This window comes from Suricata suricatta, chromosome 15 (assembly GCF_006229205.1).
Source record: "Suricata suricatta isolate VVHF042 chromosome 15, meerkat_22Aug2017_6uvM2_HiC, whole genome shotgun sequence".
In the NCBI taxonomy this organism is placed as follows: Eukaryota; Metazoa; Chordata; class Mammalia; order Carnivora; family Herpestidae; genus Suricata; species Suricata suricatta.
The window spans coordinates 42,508,415-42,529,791 of NC_043714.1; the positions used below are offsets into that span (position 1 = coordinate 42,508,415).

A 21,377-nucleotide genomic window follows, 5' to 3' on the forward strand; every position below is an offset into this window, starting at 1 on the left:
AGTGGCTGCCCAAGTTGGCATTGCCACCAACTTCTCCACATCCTCACAACACCCATTTCCTGTGTTGTTAATTTTGCCCTTTCTGACAGATGTGAGGTGGTATCTCATTGTAGTTTTGATTTGTATTTCCCTGATGATGAATGATGTTGAGCAGTTTTTCTAACTCTTACATCCGTAGTTGGGTTTGTTTGGCTTGCTTTTGGAAGATAGATCTAATTATGTTATTCTCCTACCTAAAATACTTCTCCCACCTTTTACAGTAAAGATTAAAATCTTTAAAACATTCTGTGTTAACCCTCCATGATCTGGCCCCTGTTGGCTGTCTGTGTTCATCTGAATATCTTCCTCCTTAGCCCCTCAACACTTTTTGCCTTTTTCACTTGGTCTACATACAGCCAGGTATTTTACCATATTGTTTCACTAGTCAGTTGCCTAAACAACTTTCACTCACCCATAGATACTGGAAATTGAGACTGCCTCTGACTAGGTCACATTCCCCTAATTTATACCTTCCCGTGATATTGTTTCTGTTTTTCACTGCACTTTTCATAGAAGTGATTTTACACTGGTTCATATGATTATTTAATAGTTATCCTTTCTTTTTGCTTAACCTTCATAAGGACCATTTCTTTTTCTATGGAGGACATTTACCCTCAAAACCTTGAATCCACTGTAGGCACAAGTAGTATTTATTTACATGCAACTGGTAATTTTTTTAGTGATTTCATTGTTTTTTTGGTTGTCTGGTTGATGAGGTTTTAGATTATATGTGTTTTTGACAGCCAAGTCTGTCTCTTGTTTATATAATGTGTATAAAATGTGCTCTTGGCCAAAGGAAAAAAACCAGTGACTTTAGCTGCTGAACTTGAACTACAATGTTAGTGATTTTTCTAATCAGAATTCTCAAGGTTATATTTCAGTGTTATTATTACATATATGAAATATATTCTCTATGTTTATATTTCCTTTCTTTTTTCCTGAGTAGTTGAATATTTTTACTTAAGTTGGTGAATTATTTATATTGATTAGCCTGTCTAGGGGATGGTGAGAAAATGAAAGGATATTTTGCTCCTTCTGTATTTTGTTCATTTGCTACCACCCATGGTTCATTGTACAATTTTGAACATTGCATATTATAGTAATCCAGAAGTTATTATATTTTTATTTTAATGATACATGTTTCACTCCTTTTCCTCTATTATCTAATATTTAAATTGAAATAATATTTCAGAAATTTGAAGAATAGTGAATTTTCATAACATGATATAGTTTGCATTTTATAGTTATGTGCCAATGCTAAAATCATTTTGTTTAAAAAATATACTGGTGGGGATGTGGTGAAAGGGGTATTCTGATACATTGATAAATGTGAAACTATATTCAAACTGTTATCAAGCATACACTAAAAAGATCAATGTAGGAATGTGTGTACTAATATAGAAAGAGCTTGATATCTAAGAATGTTGTTTAATTATAAAAAGCAGGCTGTAGATCCCTCCACGTCCATTAAAATTTAAGTGTATATGAATGCATAAAATCAATAGAGGTGTATAGTTGTGTATGCTAAACTTTAAGTAGTTATCTGGGGTTTGGGTGGGATCAGGAGTAGGAAAGAGGAGCTTTAATCTTTCATTTTACGTACCATTTAATTAAACACAAAATTTTTTTTCGAGTATTGATGTGTAAGTTAAAGAGTCATTGTATAATGGACTAAATATACATAGCTTTTTAAACTGCTTTATTTCTGATTTAGCGAAGTTTCATACTTCTTTTATTTTGGAAAAAGTGATCTAATCTTATTTTACTTTACCGGATATGAGTAATAACAAAAATACATTTTTGGAAAGAATTTGTAGGTTTAAGCTTTGCATTTGGGGACTCTATATAAATCTTTAGATCCAGCTGTTGCTGGGGATATTCTTTCAGTTGCTATGAGGTGTGTTGATGTTAAGAGAATGGATGGCTGTTCCTCAAGTATGTGTATGGCAAAAGTTTTGCCTATGAACATGAATGGATTGTTAATTCCTTTGCATTGAGATGTAAAAACTACTTCCACATTTATTATTTACAATTCGAAGGAAGAATTTTCTTTAAAGAAAATGGCCAATTGGTCTAGAATTTTCATCAGCTCTGTATTATAATTTGTCAGCAGATGGCACAAACAGAGTCTTTTAAAGTATTTGTAAATTAGAGCATATTCATTGTCAATCTTAGCTACTACTCAGTCAAGACCTACTTATTTCTATTTCCCTAAATTTATCCTGGAGTTTGTCCAAGTTGAGTTTTAATGAGTTGTTTATTCCACTAGTTACATTAAGATTTATTCTTCCCTTGAGAGTAATGTTTGAATTGATAGTTTTTAAACCTATTCTGTAAAGTGAACATTTGTTTAGATTGGGACTTCTGGATATGTGAAATAAGCATTTGTTAAAAAATTTTATTTTCACCAACTTAGGTGTTAAAAAGTTGGTTTAGTGATTTTTCAAAAAAATTTGCTAAGTCCAGAAGTTGTTAGATATTTTTAGTATGAACTTGATTGAACTGTTTTTTTTTAAAGAAGAAATTAAATAAAAATATCATGACCTAAATCATAAGGAAAATTCTGTTTTATTGTGCATATTCATTACATTTTAATGAGTCTCCCAAATAGTTTAAGTAAAGTTTTAAAAGATACTGATCTGTGATTTCTGAAGCAAATATGGTATGATGTTATGCTTAGTTGAATTGGGTCTGAGGAAATGGATACATGGGGATTTATTTTTTTAATATTTGTTATTAGAAATATTTCAAAATTTACCAGAACAAAATGGAATGAAACCTCTCCTCATTGATAATGTTAACATTAACAGGTACATTGTATAACTTAACATCTTTTGCCAAAGTGTTTCTAAATAGTTAAAGTTCAAATGCTACTGGAGTACTTAACAGAAGCATAATAAAATGTACTTTTATTTGTGGTGCTCTACAGCTGGAAAATAAAACCACAAAGCCATGTACTACATGGATGATATAGCTTGTTTATTATTGAATTCCGGCTTTTGTACAGAGTGAATTTTTTCATTTGATGTCAAATTAAATTGAGTCTGAAGGAGAGAATTGCCCCCTACCCTTGGGCATTATTAAATGTAGAATAAATTAATCATTTTGATTTTGTGTATGTTTAAGTTTTTATTCAAATCTATGTTGCCCATTTGGGAACCATTTTATGTAACACATGATGGCTTGAAAGTTAGAGTACCATATACAGTAGCTGAATTTGTTATGCAATAGTGAAGGCTCACTTGTAAAAAGAATCACACTTTAATTTTCCCTTATAAATAATTATTGCTATAGTTATAAGAACTATAGCTCTTGCTACACCATAGGGTGTTCCATACAGTATCTAACTAAAGATAGAGTGGTTAGATTAATAGTATATTTTATATCATAGGTGTTCCAAGTGTTTTTTGTTCAGTGTCACTACTAATATACTATTTTTGGTCAGGAATTTTGAGAGCATCATTGTTTGTAAATGCTTTTAAAATAAACAATGATTTATAAAATGGCTGCAGTGTTAGGAAAGCAGAAGTAACAATAGTGGCATTAAAAATTTGTGAATTAGGTCCTTTTGTTTTTCCATCTGCCTTTTTTGATCTCTACTATTTTACCTGTTTGGTTTAAAGAATGTTTTAGTCATTGCATATTTGTTTCCTGGACTGTTCATTCCAGTTCCTTGGGTTTTCTGGTAAGTGTGACCAGGATTGTGGCTTGATGGGTAAATCTAGGTAGAGCCACATATTGCCATTACATGCTTGAAAATTGTATGGATAAGATGATAGATGTGTTAATGTGAAACTGTATATTTTAAATTGTCTGACGTGCTCATTAAAAGCACTGGGTTATTTTCTTTTTGTTGTTTTGATATTTTTGAGTGAGAGAAGGCCATATTTACTTAGACCACTGTTCCTCGGAGAGTTCTGACTACTTGAGGGAAATTTTTTTGTTTTAATGAGGTAAAATCCACATAATACAACATACACGATTTTAATTATTTTTAACTGTACAGTTCTTTTGTTTTTAGTATGTTTCACACCATTTTGCAGGCATTGTCACTATCTAATTGCAGAACATTTTCTGAATTAAAAAACCCCCATCTTTGTGATTTTGGACATTTCATATGAACAAAAACATATAATATGTGGCCCTTTCTGCTTCTCTCATTTAGCATGCCTTCCAGGTTCATTCATGTTATAGCATTTATTAGTACTCCATTCCATTTAATGGCCAAATAATATTCCTTTATGTGAATATATATATATATATTTTTTGTTTATCCCTTGCTCATTTGGTTTGTTGGGTGGGGTTGTTCACACTTTTGGACAATTGAGAATAATGCCTCTGTGAACAAGGCATGTATGAGTTTTTATATGAACATGGCTTCAGTTCCTATGGGTGTATTTGTAGCAATATAATTTCTGGGTCATATAGTAACTGTATTTACTTTTTTGATGAACTGATGGATTGTTTTGCGTACTTAACCGTTTTCCACTCCTACCTCGACGATTACAGTTCCTCTCTATCTTGCCAACACTTGTTTTCCAATTTTATTTTCCTTTTATTATAGCCATTCTAGCAGGTGTGAAGTGACAGCTCACTATAGTTTTGATTTTCATTTCCCTAATGATGTTGAGTATCGTTTAATGTGCATGTGGCTATTTGTGTATCTTCTTTGGAGAAATGTCTCTTCTAGTTAATTTTTAAATTGGGCTGCATATCTTTGTTGTTGAATAGTGGAAGTTCTTTCCATACTATGGACACTAGGCTCTTATTACCTATGTGGTTTTCAAATATTTCCTCTAGGTTTTCACTTTCTGGATGGTAGCCTTTGATACACAATATTTAAGAATTTTGATGATGTCCAATTTATCTCTTTTTGCTTTTGCTTTTGGTACAATATTTATGAAATTGTTATTCTAAGATCATGAAGATTTACAGCTATGTTTCTTTCTAAGAGTTTTATAGTTTTATCTCAGTGTCTCAACTGTATAGAGATGTTACGTGAAATCTTATATTCCTCTAGTGGTGAGTTGTATACACACATTGTTTTTACTAGACTGCAATGGTCAGATTTGAGAGAATAACAAAAAGGAGGAGAGATTCTGGAGAAGTTCTGATACCACAACATTACTTTGCCTGAGTAAATGTTCATAGAATTTTTTTTTTTTATCTTTTTGGTATAGTTTTACCAGGATAATGATCATTCCTAATCAGTATTTTCTATGACTCACTGTCTGCTTGGTATGTAGATTTGAGTCTTTTTTTAGGCAAGATTTCTTTTGTTAGATATTTCTGTATACCATGTCTTTTGATTTTGCTTTTTTTTCCAGGAACACTAGATTAGGGGTGTGTGTGTGTGTATATATACATATGTGTATATGTGTATATATATATATGTATATATATATATATACACACACAAAACAGATTGACCTTTTCTGTAAAAATACATTTTATTTGATATTGTGAATATTTTCTTTTCTTTTTTTAAAATTTTTTTAATGTTTATTAATTTTTGAGAGACAGAGACAGAGTGCAAGTAGGGGAGGGACAGAGAGAGAGGGAGCTACAGAGTCCGAAACAGACTCCAGGTTCTGCCCTGTCAGTACAGAGCTTGATGTGGGAGTCTAACTCATGAACCGTGAGATCATGACCTGAGCCAAAGTCAGAGGCTTAACCGACTGAGCCACCAGGTGCCCCAATGTTGTGAATGTTTTCTATCCTTTTTCTGACTGGGTTTTGGGTTATGTTTTCTTTGTTTAACTTCCATGTATTTGAGCATTTTATAAATGTCTTTCTTTTATTAAAAGTTTATAGTTTAATTCCACAGTGATCAGAATCTGTATGGTTTCATTTCTTTTAATTATATTGAGGCTTGTTTTTGTGGACTAAATGTAGTCTGCCTTGATGAATGTATATTTTGCTCTTGTTGAGATGGTGTGTCCTGTGAAGTGTTGGTTAGGCCAAGTTGATCAGTTGCATTGTTCATCTTTTTTATCTTTACTGACTTTTTCTTTCTACTTGTTCTAATACTTACTGAAGAGAGGAGTGTTAAATATTCAGTTTTTGGATTTGTATATTTATATTTTCAGTTTTATCTTTTAAAAAATTGAAATGTAGTTAACCTACAATATTATATTTGTTGCAGGTGTACAACATGGTGACTTAACATTTATATACAGTTGCTTAGGTTCACAAATACATGGATTATTTTTGATAAATACAGTATAGTCTTGTAATGTATACTGAGTATAGTATATAGTATACAAAATATGTATTACTCAACTGTTGATGTTAATGGTAAGGCTTAAGGTCAATAGTAGGCTATTAGTAGTTAAGTTTTTGGAGAGTCAAAGATTATATGTGAATTTTTGACTGCATAAGGGTCAGGGGCCCGGCCCCTGTGTTGTTCAAGGGTCAACTGTATATTATGAAATGATCAACAGGATGATTCTAACTAGCATCATACGAAGTTTTTACAATCTTATTGACTGTATTACTTATGCTCTGTTTTATATCACTGTGATTTTTGTAAATTTTAAATTGGAAGTTTACACCTCTTAACCCCTTTCATTTGTTTTGCCCTTCTTCCCACTTCCCCACTGTTCCTCCTCTGGCAACCAACAGTTTGTTTCTTATATTTATGAGTCTGCTTCTGTTTTGTTTGTTCAGTTGTTTTGTCTTTAAGCTCCACATTTTTTTGTGAAATTACATTGAATTTATCTATCTCTGACTTACTTTACTTGTTATAACACTCTGAAGGACCATCCACGTTGCTGCAAATGGCAAGATTACCTTCTTTTTTATGACTGAATAGTTATTAATTCATTGTGTGTGTGTGTGTGTGTGCGCACGCGCATGCATATGTGTGTAAACCACATCTTCTTCATTCGTTGATTGATGGTCACTTAGGTTGCATAAACTTGCTATTGTAAATCATGGTGGAATGAACATGAGGGTGCATATATCTTTTATAATTTTATAATTAGTGTGTTTTCTTTGAGTAGATACCCAGGAATGGAATTGCTGGATCTTACTGCAGTTTTGTTTTTAATTTTTTGAAGAATCTCCATACTGTTTTCCATAGTAGCTGTACCACTTTACATTTCCATCAGTAGTGCAGGAGGGTTATTTTTTCCACATCCCTGCCAACATTTGTTCACTTATTATTTTTTCAATAATTATAGTCATTCTGACACATATGAGGTGGTATCTCATTGTGGTTTTGATTTGCATTTCCCTGATGATTAATGATGTTGACCATCTTTTCATGTTTTTGTTGGCGATCTGTAGGTTTTCTTTGGAAAAATGTTTATTCATGTCCTCTGCCCATTTTTTAATTGCATTGTTTGTTTTTTTGGTGTTGAGTTGTATGAGTTCTTTATATGTTTTGGATTCTTATCCTTTATTGGATCTAACATTTGCAAATATCTTCTCCCATTCAGTTAGTTGCCGTTTTGTTTGGTTGGTGGTTTCTTCTCTGTGCAAAAAGCTTTTTATGTTAATGCAGTCTCAGTAGTATATTTTTGCTTTTGTTTCCCTTGCCAGAGGAGATCTATCTAGAAAAATATTTCTATGGCCAATGTCAAAGAAATTACTGCCTATGTTCTCTTGTAGGGTTTTTATGGTTTCAGGTCTCACATTTAGTTCTTTAATCCGTTTATTTTTGTGTATTGTGTAAACAGGTGGCCCCGTCTTAATCTTTTCAATGTAGCTGTCCAGTTTTCCTAACACCATTTATTGAAGAGACTGTCTTTTCCACTAGTTATATTTTTGCTTTATTTGTTGTAGATTAATTGGCCATGTAATTGTGAGTTTGTTTCTGGACTATCTATTCTATTCCATTGATATATGTTTCTATTTTTATGCTATACTGTTTGATTACTATAGCTTTGTGGTATAGTTCGAAATAAGGGAATGTGATTACCTCTAACTTTGTTCTTCTTGCTTGAAAAATGCTTTGACTGTGTGTGTGTGTGTGTGTGTGTGTGTGTGTGTATTTGTATGTGTGTGTATGTGTGTGTTGTGGTTCCATACAAATTTTAGGATTATTTCTCTTCATTCTCTGAAAAATACCATTGGTATTTTGATAGGGATTGCATTGAATATGTAGATTGCTTTGGGTAGTATGAATATTTTAACAATATCAATCCTTTAAAGATTCAACAATATGTATATTTTATACATATTAAAAGCATATGTAAATAGAATTAATTATTCCATCAGTATGGCATTTCTTTCCATTTATTTCTGTCATTTTTTTCTTTCATCAGTGTCTTAGGGTTGTTAGAGTACAGGTTTTTTTACTTAAATTTATTCTTAGGAATTTTGTTATTGTTGATGCAGTTGTAAATGTTATTTTCTTAATTTCTGTCTCTGCTATTTCATTATTAGTGTATAGAAATGCAACAGATTTCTGCGTATTAATATTGTATCCTTCAATTTTACTGAATTCATTTATTAATTTTTCAATACTAGGATTTTCAGTACTGTGTTGAATAAAAGTAGCAAGTCTTGTTCTGATCTTAGGAAAAAACTTTCAACTTTTCACCATTGTGTATGATGTTAGCTTCGAGATTGACATATGGCCCTTGTTATGTAGAGGCATGTTCCCTCTAAACCCACTTTATTCAGTTTTTATCATGAGGGTATGTTGAATTTTGTCACCTTCTTTTTCTGCATCTATTGAGATAATTGAATGATTTTTATCCTTAATTTTATTAACATGGTGTATCATGTCAATTAACTTCTCAATTTTCAACCATCTTTGTAGTTCTGAAAGGAATCATACTTGATCATGGTGTATGATTCTTTGAGTGTCTTGTTGAATTTGGTTTGCTTTTATTTTATTTTATTGAGGACTTTTCATCTATGGTTATAAGGTTTATGGATCTGCAGTTTTCTTTTTTGTAGTGTCTTTGGTTTTGGGGTCAGGGAAATACTGGCTTTGTAAAAAAGAAAAAAAGTCTGTTTCCTTGTACCATCTAAACTGTGTTTTTGTACCCTCTGCCTGTCTTTAAGATTTTCTTTTTTTTTTTTAATTTTTTAAATAGTTTATTGTCAAAATGGTTTCCATATAACACCCAGTGCTTCTCCCCACAAGTGCCCCCCACCATGACCATCACCCCCAAGATTTTCTCTTTAACTCTGGTTTTCAGTTAGATTGTAATGCATCTTTGGTATGCTTTTAAGTCTCTTCTACTTGGGGTTTATTGAACTAAGATTTTGGGGCTTATTGTTTTTTTTTAAATTGTGGCCATTATTGCCTTAAATATTTTTCTGTTCCACTTCTCTCAATTCTCTCCTCTATTTTGGGACTCCCAATTACACCTGTTTGAGGTTGCCTGACATTGTCCCAAAGCTCTTGAAGGCTTTTCCCAATTACTTGAGGCTTTTTTTCTTTGGTCCTTGATGTCCTGGAACCTTCCTAAGATAATTATGAAATGCACCTCAAAATTGTCTGGGAAACAAGAAGGAGGAAAACATTTATCCCTAGTGTTCAGGCTGTCCATACATGAACACAAAGTAATTCTCTTGGAAGCCTCTCACTGTTCAGTTGCTTTAGGCAGTGACTGTAAAAATCTGCATTAATTGGTCTTTATAGCAGTGACTACAGTAAGAGGTAGGATTGATAGGCCTCTGAGGTTTTTTTGCAAGAGATGCTGAGTTCTCTCTGGGTGGATACTGCTGGGAAGATGATAAAGGGTAGAGGTTTATGGGGTTGAGGAAAGAATAGGGTGACTGAGTCTACTATAGTAGCATCCTAAATTTTTTTCTTTCTCTTGGTTTTTCTTTTTCCACTTTCTCTTGCATATTTCATTAATTTTATCATCTTGTTCATAGACATACTAAGTATTTTCTTACTTTGAAGCTTTGTTATTTGGAAAATTAAATTATATGAGGTACCTCATTCAAGGAAAGAGGTTCTTAATAAGAACCTGGGTATAATATAAATATTTCATAAATACTTATGAGAGGAAGTATAGAATAGAGTCCTCCGGATTAGAATCCCTAGATTTAATTTTTGGATTTTTACTTAATAGTTTAATAATATTTGGTTCAATGAGTTAATAGATATAAGACATATAGAACAATGCAGAACTGGTAGTAAATTTTCTTAAGTATTAACTAGTATTATTTTCATTGTTACTTTTGAAAGTTATCTTGGTTGAAAACTTACAGTTGTTTGAACAGAGTATGTATTTGTGTGTGTGTGGGGGGGTGTGTATGAATGTATGGACATCAGGTTGTATTTTTTTTATTGTAAGAGATTCTCAAATAGTGAAATTTAAAGTATGAAATTGTAGGAGTGCCTGGGTGGCTCAGTCAGTTAAGTGGCCAGCTTCAGCTCAGGTTATGATCTTGCAGTTTGTGAGTTTGAGCCCAACATTGGACCTGGAACCTGTTTTGGATTCCGTGTCTCCCTTGCTCTCTCTCCCTCCCCACTTGTGCTCTGTCTCTCTCTCTCTCTCAGAAATAAATAAGCTTTGAAAATTGTTTTATGTATGAAATTGTATATCTATTTGATTTAATTCTATTTAAAATATTTTTTGATATACACTTTCTATTTTCCTTCTTTTTTTTTTTGCTTACAATCTAGGTCATTTTTATATGTTATTATTTGTAAGAGCTATTTATTATGCTGTTACTCTTTCTCTTTTCTTATGTAGGACCAAAAGATCTCAGATTGCTATAACTGAAGGTATATTTGAACTTCCAAATCTCACAATTCAAGCTACAAGAGCACAGACATTGCTGTTGCAAGCAATATATCAAAGTTGGTCTCATATTGGAAACGTCAACTCTTTATCAGTGAATGAAGCTTTGATGAATGAAGTTTTCCAAACTATAGGTAAGAACACAATCTTCTTGGCAAGTATAGGGAAAATTCTTACTAGTTGTGACTAATATTTTATTATTCAAATCTATAAGTATAGCCTGCTGAACTTAAATTGTGTAGTGTATTTCTGTGCAAGTGGATTACTTATAGCTCCAAAAAAAAAAAAATCAGGGTATGAGGTAAGCTGTTCAGTTTTATTCCCTGCAACCAATTTCTGGATATATTTTAGAGTTTTAAGAGATTACTTTTTACCAGTGTCATGTTCAGTTAATCCTTAGCACTTATGTGGATAACTTCTGAGGGGATCAATGTAATGTGTATGTTTGAAATGACCGCTAAATCAAGTATAAGTACAGTATGTTTGATTAGTAAACTGGAATAAAATTCTTGATCACGATACTTTAAAACATGGTAAGCAAATTATCCTTTTTGTGTACTCTTATACCTTAAATGAATGAGTTAACTACTAAAAATAAAAAATCTACTTTGATGCCAAGATAGGAGATACTGTCTTTATCTTGTCACTTAACTTTACAGGTAAACAAAAAATTTACAGAATGTTTCCTTTTTTAGTTCCTTTTAGCTTTTGAGCATTATAATTTGAGATCTTATTATTACTTGTAAATTCTAAAGAAAAGCCATTATAATTAGAGCCCCCCCCCTTTTTTTTAAGGAGAGGGGGAGGGGGAGGCCAAGTAGAAGCAGGGGAGGGGCAGAGAGAGAGAGAGAGGGAGACCCAGAATATGAAGTGGACTCGCGGTTTTGAACTGTCACCACAGAGCTTGACATGGGGTTTGAACTCAAGAATGGTGAGATCATGACTAGAGCCAAAGTTGGACGTGTAACCAACTGAGCCACCAAGGTGCCCCTAAAGCCCTTTATTTTTTTGACATGCCTAGTGATTAATGTAAAATTTTATATAGTTGTTTTGTGTCAGTTTTTAGGATTCTATAAAATGACAAGGCAAATGTTTCATTAGCTTAGAAGTTTTTAACTTGGAACTTATGAAAGGCCTTTTCATTCTCTAAATCCTCTGAAATAATATGCAAGTTTTAGTGTGTATATGAACACATATGTCTCCTTCCACACATACACACATATTTGTAATCTCTTTTTAAATTAATTTTTTAATTAAATCTAGTTTACACCTCAGTCTTTTGACTTAAATCTATTTTTCGTACATTAACATAGTTACAATTAACTTTTCTTTGTTTCACATTTGCTTGTACTTCCTCTTGCATTCTTTCACTTAACCTGTTACGTATTTATGCTTTAAATATGTGTCTTGGAAATAGCATAAAGCTAAATATTTTAAATGATGTTTTATAGTCTGTCTTTTAGCTAGTGAATTTAATCCATTTAAGTTGGTGTGATTATTTTGTGACTATTTCTATCATCTTATTTTTGTCTCCTCTTGTACTATTTTAACTATGCTTTTTAAAAAATTGCTATTTTTTCCCTGTTTTTACTTGTTTAGAATTTGTATGTTGCTATTGAATTATTGGATTAAATATAACTGCTGTTTAGGGAAAAATCTTGTGGTCATTACCTTTAACAAGTTAAATGTGGAGTTACCATATGACCCAGAAATTTTACTGTTAGTTATACACACAGGATCATGTGTCCACCAAAATCTTGTACATGAATGTTTATAGCATTACTTTTTTTGCATTTAAAAGTGCTTATTTTAGAAAGATTTATATGTTTAAAGTATTCTTATTGTTTTGATATATATGGTGAAATGATTACTATAGTCAAAGTAACTAGTTTATGTGTTTCTTAACAGTTACTCTTTTTTTTTTTTTTTTTTATGTGGTGTGAGTACACAAAATCTATCCTAAGAGAGTCCCAGGATACAATATGCAGTATTAACTATGGTCATCCTGCTGTACATCATATTTTTAGGACTTACTCATTCTACATAACTGCAGCTTTGCACCCTATTGACCAACATCTCTCATTTACCCCACTTTCTTGCTCCTGGTAACCACTGTTACTTCTAGTCTCTGTGTCTATGAATTCAACTTTTTAGGTCCCACTTATAAAGGAGGTAACAAAGCATTATTCTGTATAGCCAAAATGTGGAAACAACACAAGTATCTATTAACTGATGAATAGCAAAGATGACTTATCTCTGTACAATGGACTGTTTTCAGACATGAGAAGGAATGAAGTACTGATACATGCTATAATATGGATGAACCTTAGAACACCATGCTAACTCAGCAGAAGAAGCCAGATGCAAAAAGTCACATATTATGAATCCATTTTATGAAATGCTTCCAGGAGGCAAATCCAGAGAGACAGAAAGTAGATTAATTGTTGACAGATTAATTATTCCCAGAGTCCGGGAAAAAGGAGGAATGTGGAGTAATTACTATTAGACATGAATTAGTTTCTTTCTTTTTTTTTTTTTTGGTGATAAAAATGTTCTGGAATTAGATAGTGGTGATATTTTTATATTTGTGAATATGCTGAACTGCACTTTAATTATATACATTAAAAGGGTGATATTATATTAATTTTATCTCATACAAAGTTTTAAACTGTTGAATATTAGGTGGATTACATTTTTATCTGCTATGGTCTGAATGTGCTTCCCAAATTCATGTTTTGAAATTCTAATGCCCCATGTGATGGTATTAGGTGATAGGGGCCTTTGGAAGGTTATTAGATCAGGAGAGTGGAGTCCTCATGAATGAAATTAATGTTTTATAAAAGAGGCCTGAGAGAGCTCCTTTGTCCTTTCTAACCTGTGAAGACACCCAGTAAGTTGTCAGTCTGCAACCCGGAAGAGGTTTACACCAGGACCTGACCATACTTGCATCTTGATCTTGGACTTTGAGCCTCAGGAACTATGAGAAATAAATTTCTGTTGTTTATAGGCTGCTCAGTCTTTGGTATTTTTTTTTATAGCAGTCTGAATGTGGTAACATGATATGTTCTTGCCATTCATATGACCATAATCATATGTGGAATTACTATACAAAGTCTGTTCTTTTAAAGGTCCTTACCCATAAGACCTACAGTGGGGCCTACCTAATTCGCTTATTTATCAAATTTCTATTTCCTGAGATGTTCACAACAGAGTTTTTTGCATTAACTAGCATTAGTTGCCTGAAACTTCATGTTAATAAGCAGGCAATGATGTTACTTACTTCTATAATTTACCTTCTCTGTAACCAAACTAATTCTCTATTTCCATTTTTGATTTAATCAAATGGATTGTCCTATGATAAAACATCTTACTTAAAATTTCTTGGGGTGCCTAGGTGGCTCAGTTGGTTAAGTGTCCATCCTCAGCTCAGGTCATGATCTCACAGTTTGTGAGTTTGAGCCTGTGTGTTGGGCTCTGTGCTGACAGCTCAGAGCCTGGAGTCCACTTCGGATTCTGTATCTCCCTATCTCTCTCCTCCTCTCCTGCTCATGCTCTATCTCTGTCTGTCTGTCTCTCTCTCCTTCAGAAAGAAATAAATATTAAAATATTTAAAAAATTAAAATTTCTTATCTTGGAAATACTCTGTTCTGACAATCCTGGCACAGATAATACAAAGTGGATCAGACAATAACTGTAGGTTAAGTGATTCATAACCTGATGCTTTGTCATTGAGAAACCTAAAATCAGTATAACTGATTTTTACAGATTAGGGGAAGTCAGGAAAATGAAATGATGTAGGAAGTTTCCTCTCTTGGCCAAGAAATTGTATTTTTTTTTAAATCAAATTAAGCAGCAGTAATTGATAATAGATGAATTAAAATGATTAGCTAAAGTATTTTTATAAGGCCACATTTCCAAATGTCCAGTTTTCTTACATTTTTTTGCTCTCCCCAAATCTTACTATTTATTGTATTCTGTTTTTTTTTTAAATTTAAATTTTAGTTAGCATACTGGTTTCAGGAGTAGAATGCAGGGATTTGTCACTTACAACAGCCAGTGCTCATGACAAGTGCCCTTCTTAGTACCCACCCTCCAGCTAGCCCATCTCGCCCAACTCCTGCCCATCTCCCTTCATCACCCCTCAGTTCTCTGTCTTTAAGGGTCTCTGGTTTGTTTCTCTCGTCTCTTTTACTCCCTTCCCATATGTTCATCTGTTTTGATTCTTAAATTCCACTTATTTCACTTAGCTTAATACACTCTAGCTCCATTCACATCATCGTAAATAGGCAAGATTTCATTCTTTTTGATGCCTGTGTGTGTGTGTATCTCATCCTTTATCCATCATCAGTTGATGGACGTCTGGTCTCTCTCAATAGTTTGGCTGTTTATAATTCTATTATAAACATTGGGGTGCATATCCCCCTTCAAATCTGTATTTTTGTATCCTTTGGGTAAATACGTAGTAGTGCAGTTGCTGGGTCATAGGGTAATTCTAGTTTTAGATTTTTGAGGGACCTCCACACTGTTTTTTCACAGTGGCTGCAGCAGTTTGCATTCCCATCAACAGTGCAAGAGGGTTCCCCTTTCTCCATAGCCTCGCTCACACCTCTTGTTTCTTATGTTGTTAATTTCAGCCATTCTGACAGATATGGGGTGGTATCTCATCATGGTTTTGATTTGTTTTTCCCTGATGATGAGTGATGTTGAGTATCTTTTCATTTGTCTGTTAGCCATCTGGATGTCTTCTTCTATTCATGTCTTCTGCCCATTTCTTAACTGGGTTGTTTTTTGGGTGTTGAGTTTGATAAGGTCTTTATAGGTTTTTGATATTAACCCTTTATCAGATACGTCATCTGGAAATATCTTTTCCCATTTGGTAGGCTGCCTTTTAGTTTTATTGATTGCTTCCTTTGCTGTGTAAGCTTTTCCTCAAATTGTTCATTTTCCGTATAGTTCATGTTTGCTTTTGTTTCCCTTGCTTTCAGCAGTGTGTCTTATAAGAACTTGCTGCCTGTGTTCTCCTCTATGATTTTGATGGTTTACTGTCTCATATTTTGGTCTTTCATCCACTTTTAATTTATTTTTGTGTATGGTGTAAGGAAGTGGTCCAGTTTCATTCTGTTGCATGTCACCATTCAGTTTTCCCAGCACCATTTGTTGAAAAGATTGTCTTTTTTCCTTTGGATATTCTTTTCTGCTTTGTTGAGGAGTATTTGACCATATAGTTCAGGTCCATTTCTGGGCTTTCTGTTCTGTTCCATTGATCTATGTGTCTGTTTCTGTGCCAGTACCGTAATGTATGGATGACTACAGCTTTGTAATATAGCTTGAAATCTGGAATCATGATATCTACAGTTTTGTTTTTCTTAGGATTACTTTGTCTCTTGGAGGTCTTTTGTGGTTCCATACAAATTTTAGGATTGTTCTAGCTCTGTGAAAAATGCTGGTGGTATTTTGATAGGAACTGCATTAACTGTGTAGATTGCTTTGGGTAGTATGGACATTTTAACAGTGTTCTTTCATTTCATGAGCTTGGAATACGTCTCCATTTTATTATGTCATCAATTTCTTTCATAAGTGTTTTATATTTTCAGAGTATAGACCTTTTACATCTTTAGCTAGGTTTATTCTTAGGTGTCTTATTGTTTTTGGTGCAATTGCAAATGGGATCGATTCCTTTATTTTTCTGCCACTTTGTTACTGGTATATGGAAATGCAACAGGTTTCTATATATTGATTTTTATATTTTGCAATTCTGCTGAGTTCATGTATTTGTTCTAGCAATTTTTTTTGATGGAGTCTTTTGGGTTTTCTATGTAGAGTATCATATTATCTGCATATGGTGAAAATTTGACTTCTTTCTTACTGATTTGGATGCCTTTTATTTCTTTTTGTTATCTGATTGCCGAGGCTAAACTTCCAGTACTATCTTAAATAGTAGTGTTGAGAATGGACATCCTTATTTTATTCCTGACTGCAGGGGAAAGGCTCTCAGTTTTTCCTGTTGAGGAAGATATTAGGTGTGGGTCTTTTGTATATGGTCTTTATGATGTTGAGGTATGTTTCATATATTCCTACTTTGTTGAGGGTCATTATCAAGAATGGATGCTATATTTTATCATATGCTTTTTCTGCATTTATTGAAATGATCATGTGGTTCTTATCATTTTTTCATTAATGTGGTGTATCATGTTGATTGATTTGTGAATATTGAACCAGTCCCAGGAATAAATCCCACTTGATCATGGTGAATAATTCCTTTAATGTACTGTTGAGTTCGATTTGCTAATATATGTTGAGAATTTTTCATCCATGTTCTTCAGGGATCTTGGCCTATAATTCTGGGTCTTAGTGGGGTCTTTTTCTGATTTTGGAATCAAAGTAATGATGGCTTCATATTATGAGTTTGAAGTGTTCCTTCTCTTTCTATTTTTTTGGAATAGTTTGAGAATTGGTATTAACTCTTTTTTAAATGTGTGGTTGAATTCTCCTGGGAAACCATTTGGCCCAGGATTCTTTTTTGGGAGATTTTTGATTTTTGATTTTTGATTTTTTTTTTTTTTTTTTACTGTTTATGGCTCTGTTCAAATTTTCTATTTCTTCCTGTTTCAGTTTTGGTAGTTTGTGAGTTTCTAGGAATTTGTCCATTTCTTCCAGATTGCCAAATTTGTTAGCATATGATTTTCCTAGTATTCTCTTATCATTATTCATATTTCTGTGGTATTAGTTAAGATCTCTCCTCCTTCATTTGTAATTTTATCTATTGGGGTTCTTTTTTCTTTTTAATAAGTCATGTTATGGGTTATCAATTTTGTTAATTCTTTCAAAGAACCAACTCTTTTTTTTGTTGTTCATCTGTTCTTTTCCCCTTTAGCTTCTATATCATTTAATTCTGCTCTCATCTTTTTTATTTTCCTTCTTCTGCTGGCATTAGACTTTATTTTCGGGTCCTCTTCTAGCTCCTTTAGGTGTAAGATTAGGTTGTTTACTTGCAACCTTTCTTGCTTCTTGAGATAGGCCTGAATTGCAGTATACTTTTCTCTTAGGGCTGCCTTTGCTGCATCCCAAAGGTTTTGGGCTGTCATGTTTTCATTTTCATTTGCTTTCATGTATTTTTGTTATTTCTTCTTTAATTTCCTGGTTAATCTGTTCATTCTTTAGTAGGATGTTCTTTACCTCTATGTATTTGAGGGCCTTCTAAGTTTTTTCTTGTGATTTCCTTTAAGTTTCATAGAGTTGTGTTCTGAGAATATGCATGACATGATCTCAGTCTTTTTGTACTTGTTGAGGGCTGATTTGTGACCCAGTATGTGATCAGTTATGGACAATGTCTCATGTCTACCCCAGAAGAATGTACAATCTACTGCTTTAGGATAATATGTTCTAAATATATCTGTTGATCCATCCAGTCCAGTGTATCATTCAAAGCCATTGTTTCTTTATTTTCTGCTTAGGTGATCTGTCTATTGCTGTAAGTGGGGTGTTAAGTTCCCCTACTATTACTGTGTTATTAGCAATGAGTTTCTTTATGCTTGCAATTAATTGATTTATACATTTGGGGCATTCCAAATTGGGGGCATAAATATTTACAATTGTTAGATTTTGTTTTTCAATTTTTGAAATGTTTATTATTTTTCAGAGAGAGCGAGCGAGCAGGGGAGGGGCAGAGAGAGCAGGAGCACAGCATCAGAAGGAGGCTCCAGGCTCTGAGCTGTCCGCAAAGAGCCTGCTCTGGGGCTCAAACTCACAGACTGCAAGATCATGACCTGAGCTGAAGTTGGCTGCTTAACCAACTGAGCCACCCAGGCTTCCCAATTGGTTGATGATAGACCACTTATTATAATGATGTCCCTTCTTCATTTCTTTTTATGGCCGTTGTTTTACAGTCCCAACCTCAGGGGTCTTCTGAAATGTGGGGTTTTGAAACATAGTGATTCAACAATTTTATACCTTACTCAGTGTTCACCATGATAGGTGTACTTTTAATCCCTTTCACCTGTTTCACCCGTTTTCCCATCCGTCTCCCCTCTTGAAACCATCAGTTCTCTGTAGTTGAGTCTGTTTCTTGGTTTGTTGCTCTTTTTCCTTTGTATGTTTAAAAATTTTTTTAGGGGCGCCTGGGTGGCTCAGTCGGCTAAGCCTCCGACTTCGGCTCAGGTCAGATCTCACATTCGTGGGTTTGAGCCCCGCGTCAGGCTCTCTGGTGACAGCTAGCTCAGAGCCTGGAGCCTGCTTCTGGTTCTGTGTCTCCTTCTCTCTCTGCCCCTCCCCCTCTCATGCTCTGTCTCTCCCTGTATCAAAAATTAAAAAAAAAACATTAAAAAAAATTAAAAAAATTTTTAATGTTTATTTTTGAAAGAGAGAGACAGAGTGTAAGTGGGGGAGGGGCAGAGAGAGAGGGAGACTCAGAATCTGAAGCAGGCTCCAGGCTCTGAGTTCACAGCACAGAGCCTGATACAGGGCTTGAACTCATGAGCTGTGAGATCATGACCTGAGCCAAAATCGGATGCTTAACTGACTGAGCCACCCAGGCACCTCTTCTTTATTTGTATGTTTTGTTTCTTAAATTTCATATAGAATTTCCATAAAATGAGATTATATGATATTTGTCTTTGACTTCACTTAACATTGCACTTTCTCGCTCCATCCATGTTGTTGTAAATGGCAAGATTTCATTCTTTCTTATGGCTGAGTAAGATTCCATATACACTATATATACATACATATATATGTACATTGTCTTTATTTGTTCATCTGTTGATGGACATTTGGGCTGTTTCCATAATTTGGCTATTGTAAATAATGCTGAAATAAACATAGGGTGCATGTATCTCTTTGAATTAGTGTTTTTGTATTTTTTTTGGTAAATACCCAGTGTTGTGATTGCAGGTAGTAGGCTAGTTCTATTTTTAAATTAAAAAAAAAAAAACTTTATATTCTTTTCTAGAGTTGCTGCACCAGTTTGCATTCCCACCAACAGTGCAAAAGGGTTCACCTTTCCCCACAGCCTCACCAACACCTGTTGTTTCTAGTGCTGTTGGTTTTCACCATTCTGACAGGTGTGAGGTGCTATCTCGCTATAGTTTTGATTTGTATTTTCCTGATGATGAGTGACGAGCCTCTTCTCATGTGTCTGTTGGCCTTCTTTGGAAAAATGTCTATTCATGTCTTCTACTCATTTTTTAATTGGGTTATTTATTTTTGGGGTATTGAATATGATAAGATCTTTATATATTTTGGATACTATTTATTGGATATGACATTTGCAAATATCTTCTCCAATTCTGCAGTTTGTCTTTTAATTTTGCTGATTGTTTCCTTCACTATGCAGAAGCTATTTATTTTGATGAAGTCCCAAAAGTTGATTTTTGCTTTTATTTCCCTTGCCTCAGGAGATCTATCTAGGAAGACATTGCTATGGCCAAATAACAGAGAAATTACTGCCTGTATTCTCCTCTAGGATTTTGATGGTTTCCTGTCTCACATTTAGGTCTTTAATTCATTTGGAATTTATTTTTCTGTGTGGTGTAAGGAAGTGGTCCACTTTCATTCTTCTGCATGTAACTGTCTAGTTTTCCTAACACCATATGTTGAAGAGACTGTCTTTTTTCCATTGGATATTCTTTCCTCCTTTTATGAAGATTAATTGACGATGTAGTTGTGGGTTCAGTTCTGGGTTTTTATTCTGTTCTGTTGATCTGTTCAATTGTTTGTTTTTATGCCATTACCATACTGTTTTGATTACTACAGCTTTATAATATGATGGCTGGAATTGTGATACCTCTGGTTTTATTTTTCTTTTTCAAGATTGCCTTGGGTATTTGGGGTCTTTTGTGGTTCCATACAAGTTTTTGGATTGTTACAGTTCTGTGAAAAATGCTTTGATATTTTGATACTGATTGCATTAATCGTGTAGATTGGTTTGGGTGGTATGGACATTTTAACAGATAATATAACAGTATTTGTTCTTTCATCCCAGGAACGTGGAGTATCTTTTCATTTCTTTGTATCATCAGTTTCTTTCCTCATCATTTTATAGTTGTCCGAGTACTGATCTTTCACCTCTTTGTTTATTCCTAGATCTTTTATTGTGTTTGGTGCAATTGTAAATGGGACTGTTTTCTTAATTTTCCTTTCTGCTGCTTCATTGTTAGTGTATAGGAATGCATCAAATTTCTGTATGTTGATTTTGTACTCTGAGACTTTACTGAATGCATTTATGAGTTCTAGTAGTTTTTGGTGAAGTCTTTATGGTTTCCTATGTAAAATATAATGTCATCTAAAAATAGAGTTTTACTTTGTCCATACGAGTCAGGATATTTTTTATTTCTTTATGTTGTCTGTTTACTGTGGCTAGGACTTCTAGGACTATGTTGAATAAAAGTGGTGAGAATGGACATTCTTTTCTTGTTTCTGACTTTACGGGAAAAGCTCTCAGTTTTTCCCCATTGAATATGATGTTGCCTGTGTGTTTTTTTATATAAAGCCTTTATTATGTTGAGGTATGTTCCCTACTTTGTTGAGGGCTTTTATTGTAAATGGATGTTCTACTTTTTCTAATGCTTTCTCTTCATCTGTTGAAATGATTAAATAGTTTTTAAAACCATTTTTAAAAATTGTTTT

General features: G+C 33.6%; 1 protein-coding gene across 10 annotated transcripts in view; it reads left to right on the forward strand.

The window, feature by feature from the left end:
• The window catches only part of VPS13B (vacuolar protein sorting 13 homolog B), a 740,094-nt gene that overhangs the window by 119,059 nt on the left and 599,658 nt on the right, over window positions 1-21,377 (forward strand). For all 10 annotated transcript variants that reach the window (XM_029923832.1, XM_029923833.1, XM_029923834.1 and 7 more), the window contains one exon: window positions 10,707-10,888. In XM_029923832.1, coding sequence (XP_029779692.1) covers window positions 10,707-10,888 — 182 coding nt within the window. The remainder of the gene's footprint in view (window positions 1-10,706; window positions 10,889-21,377) is intronic.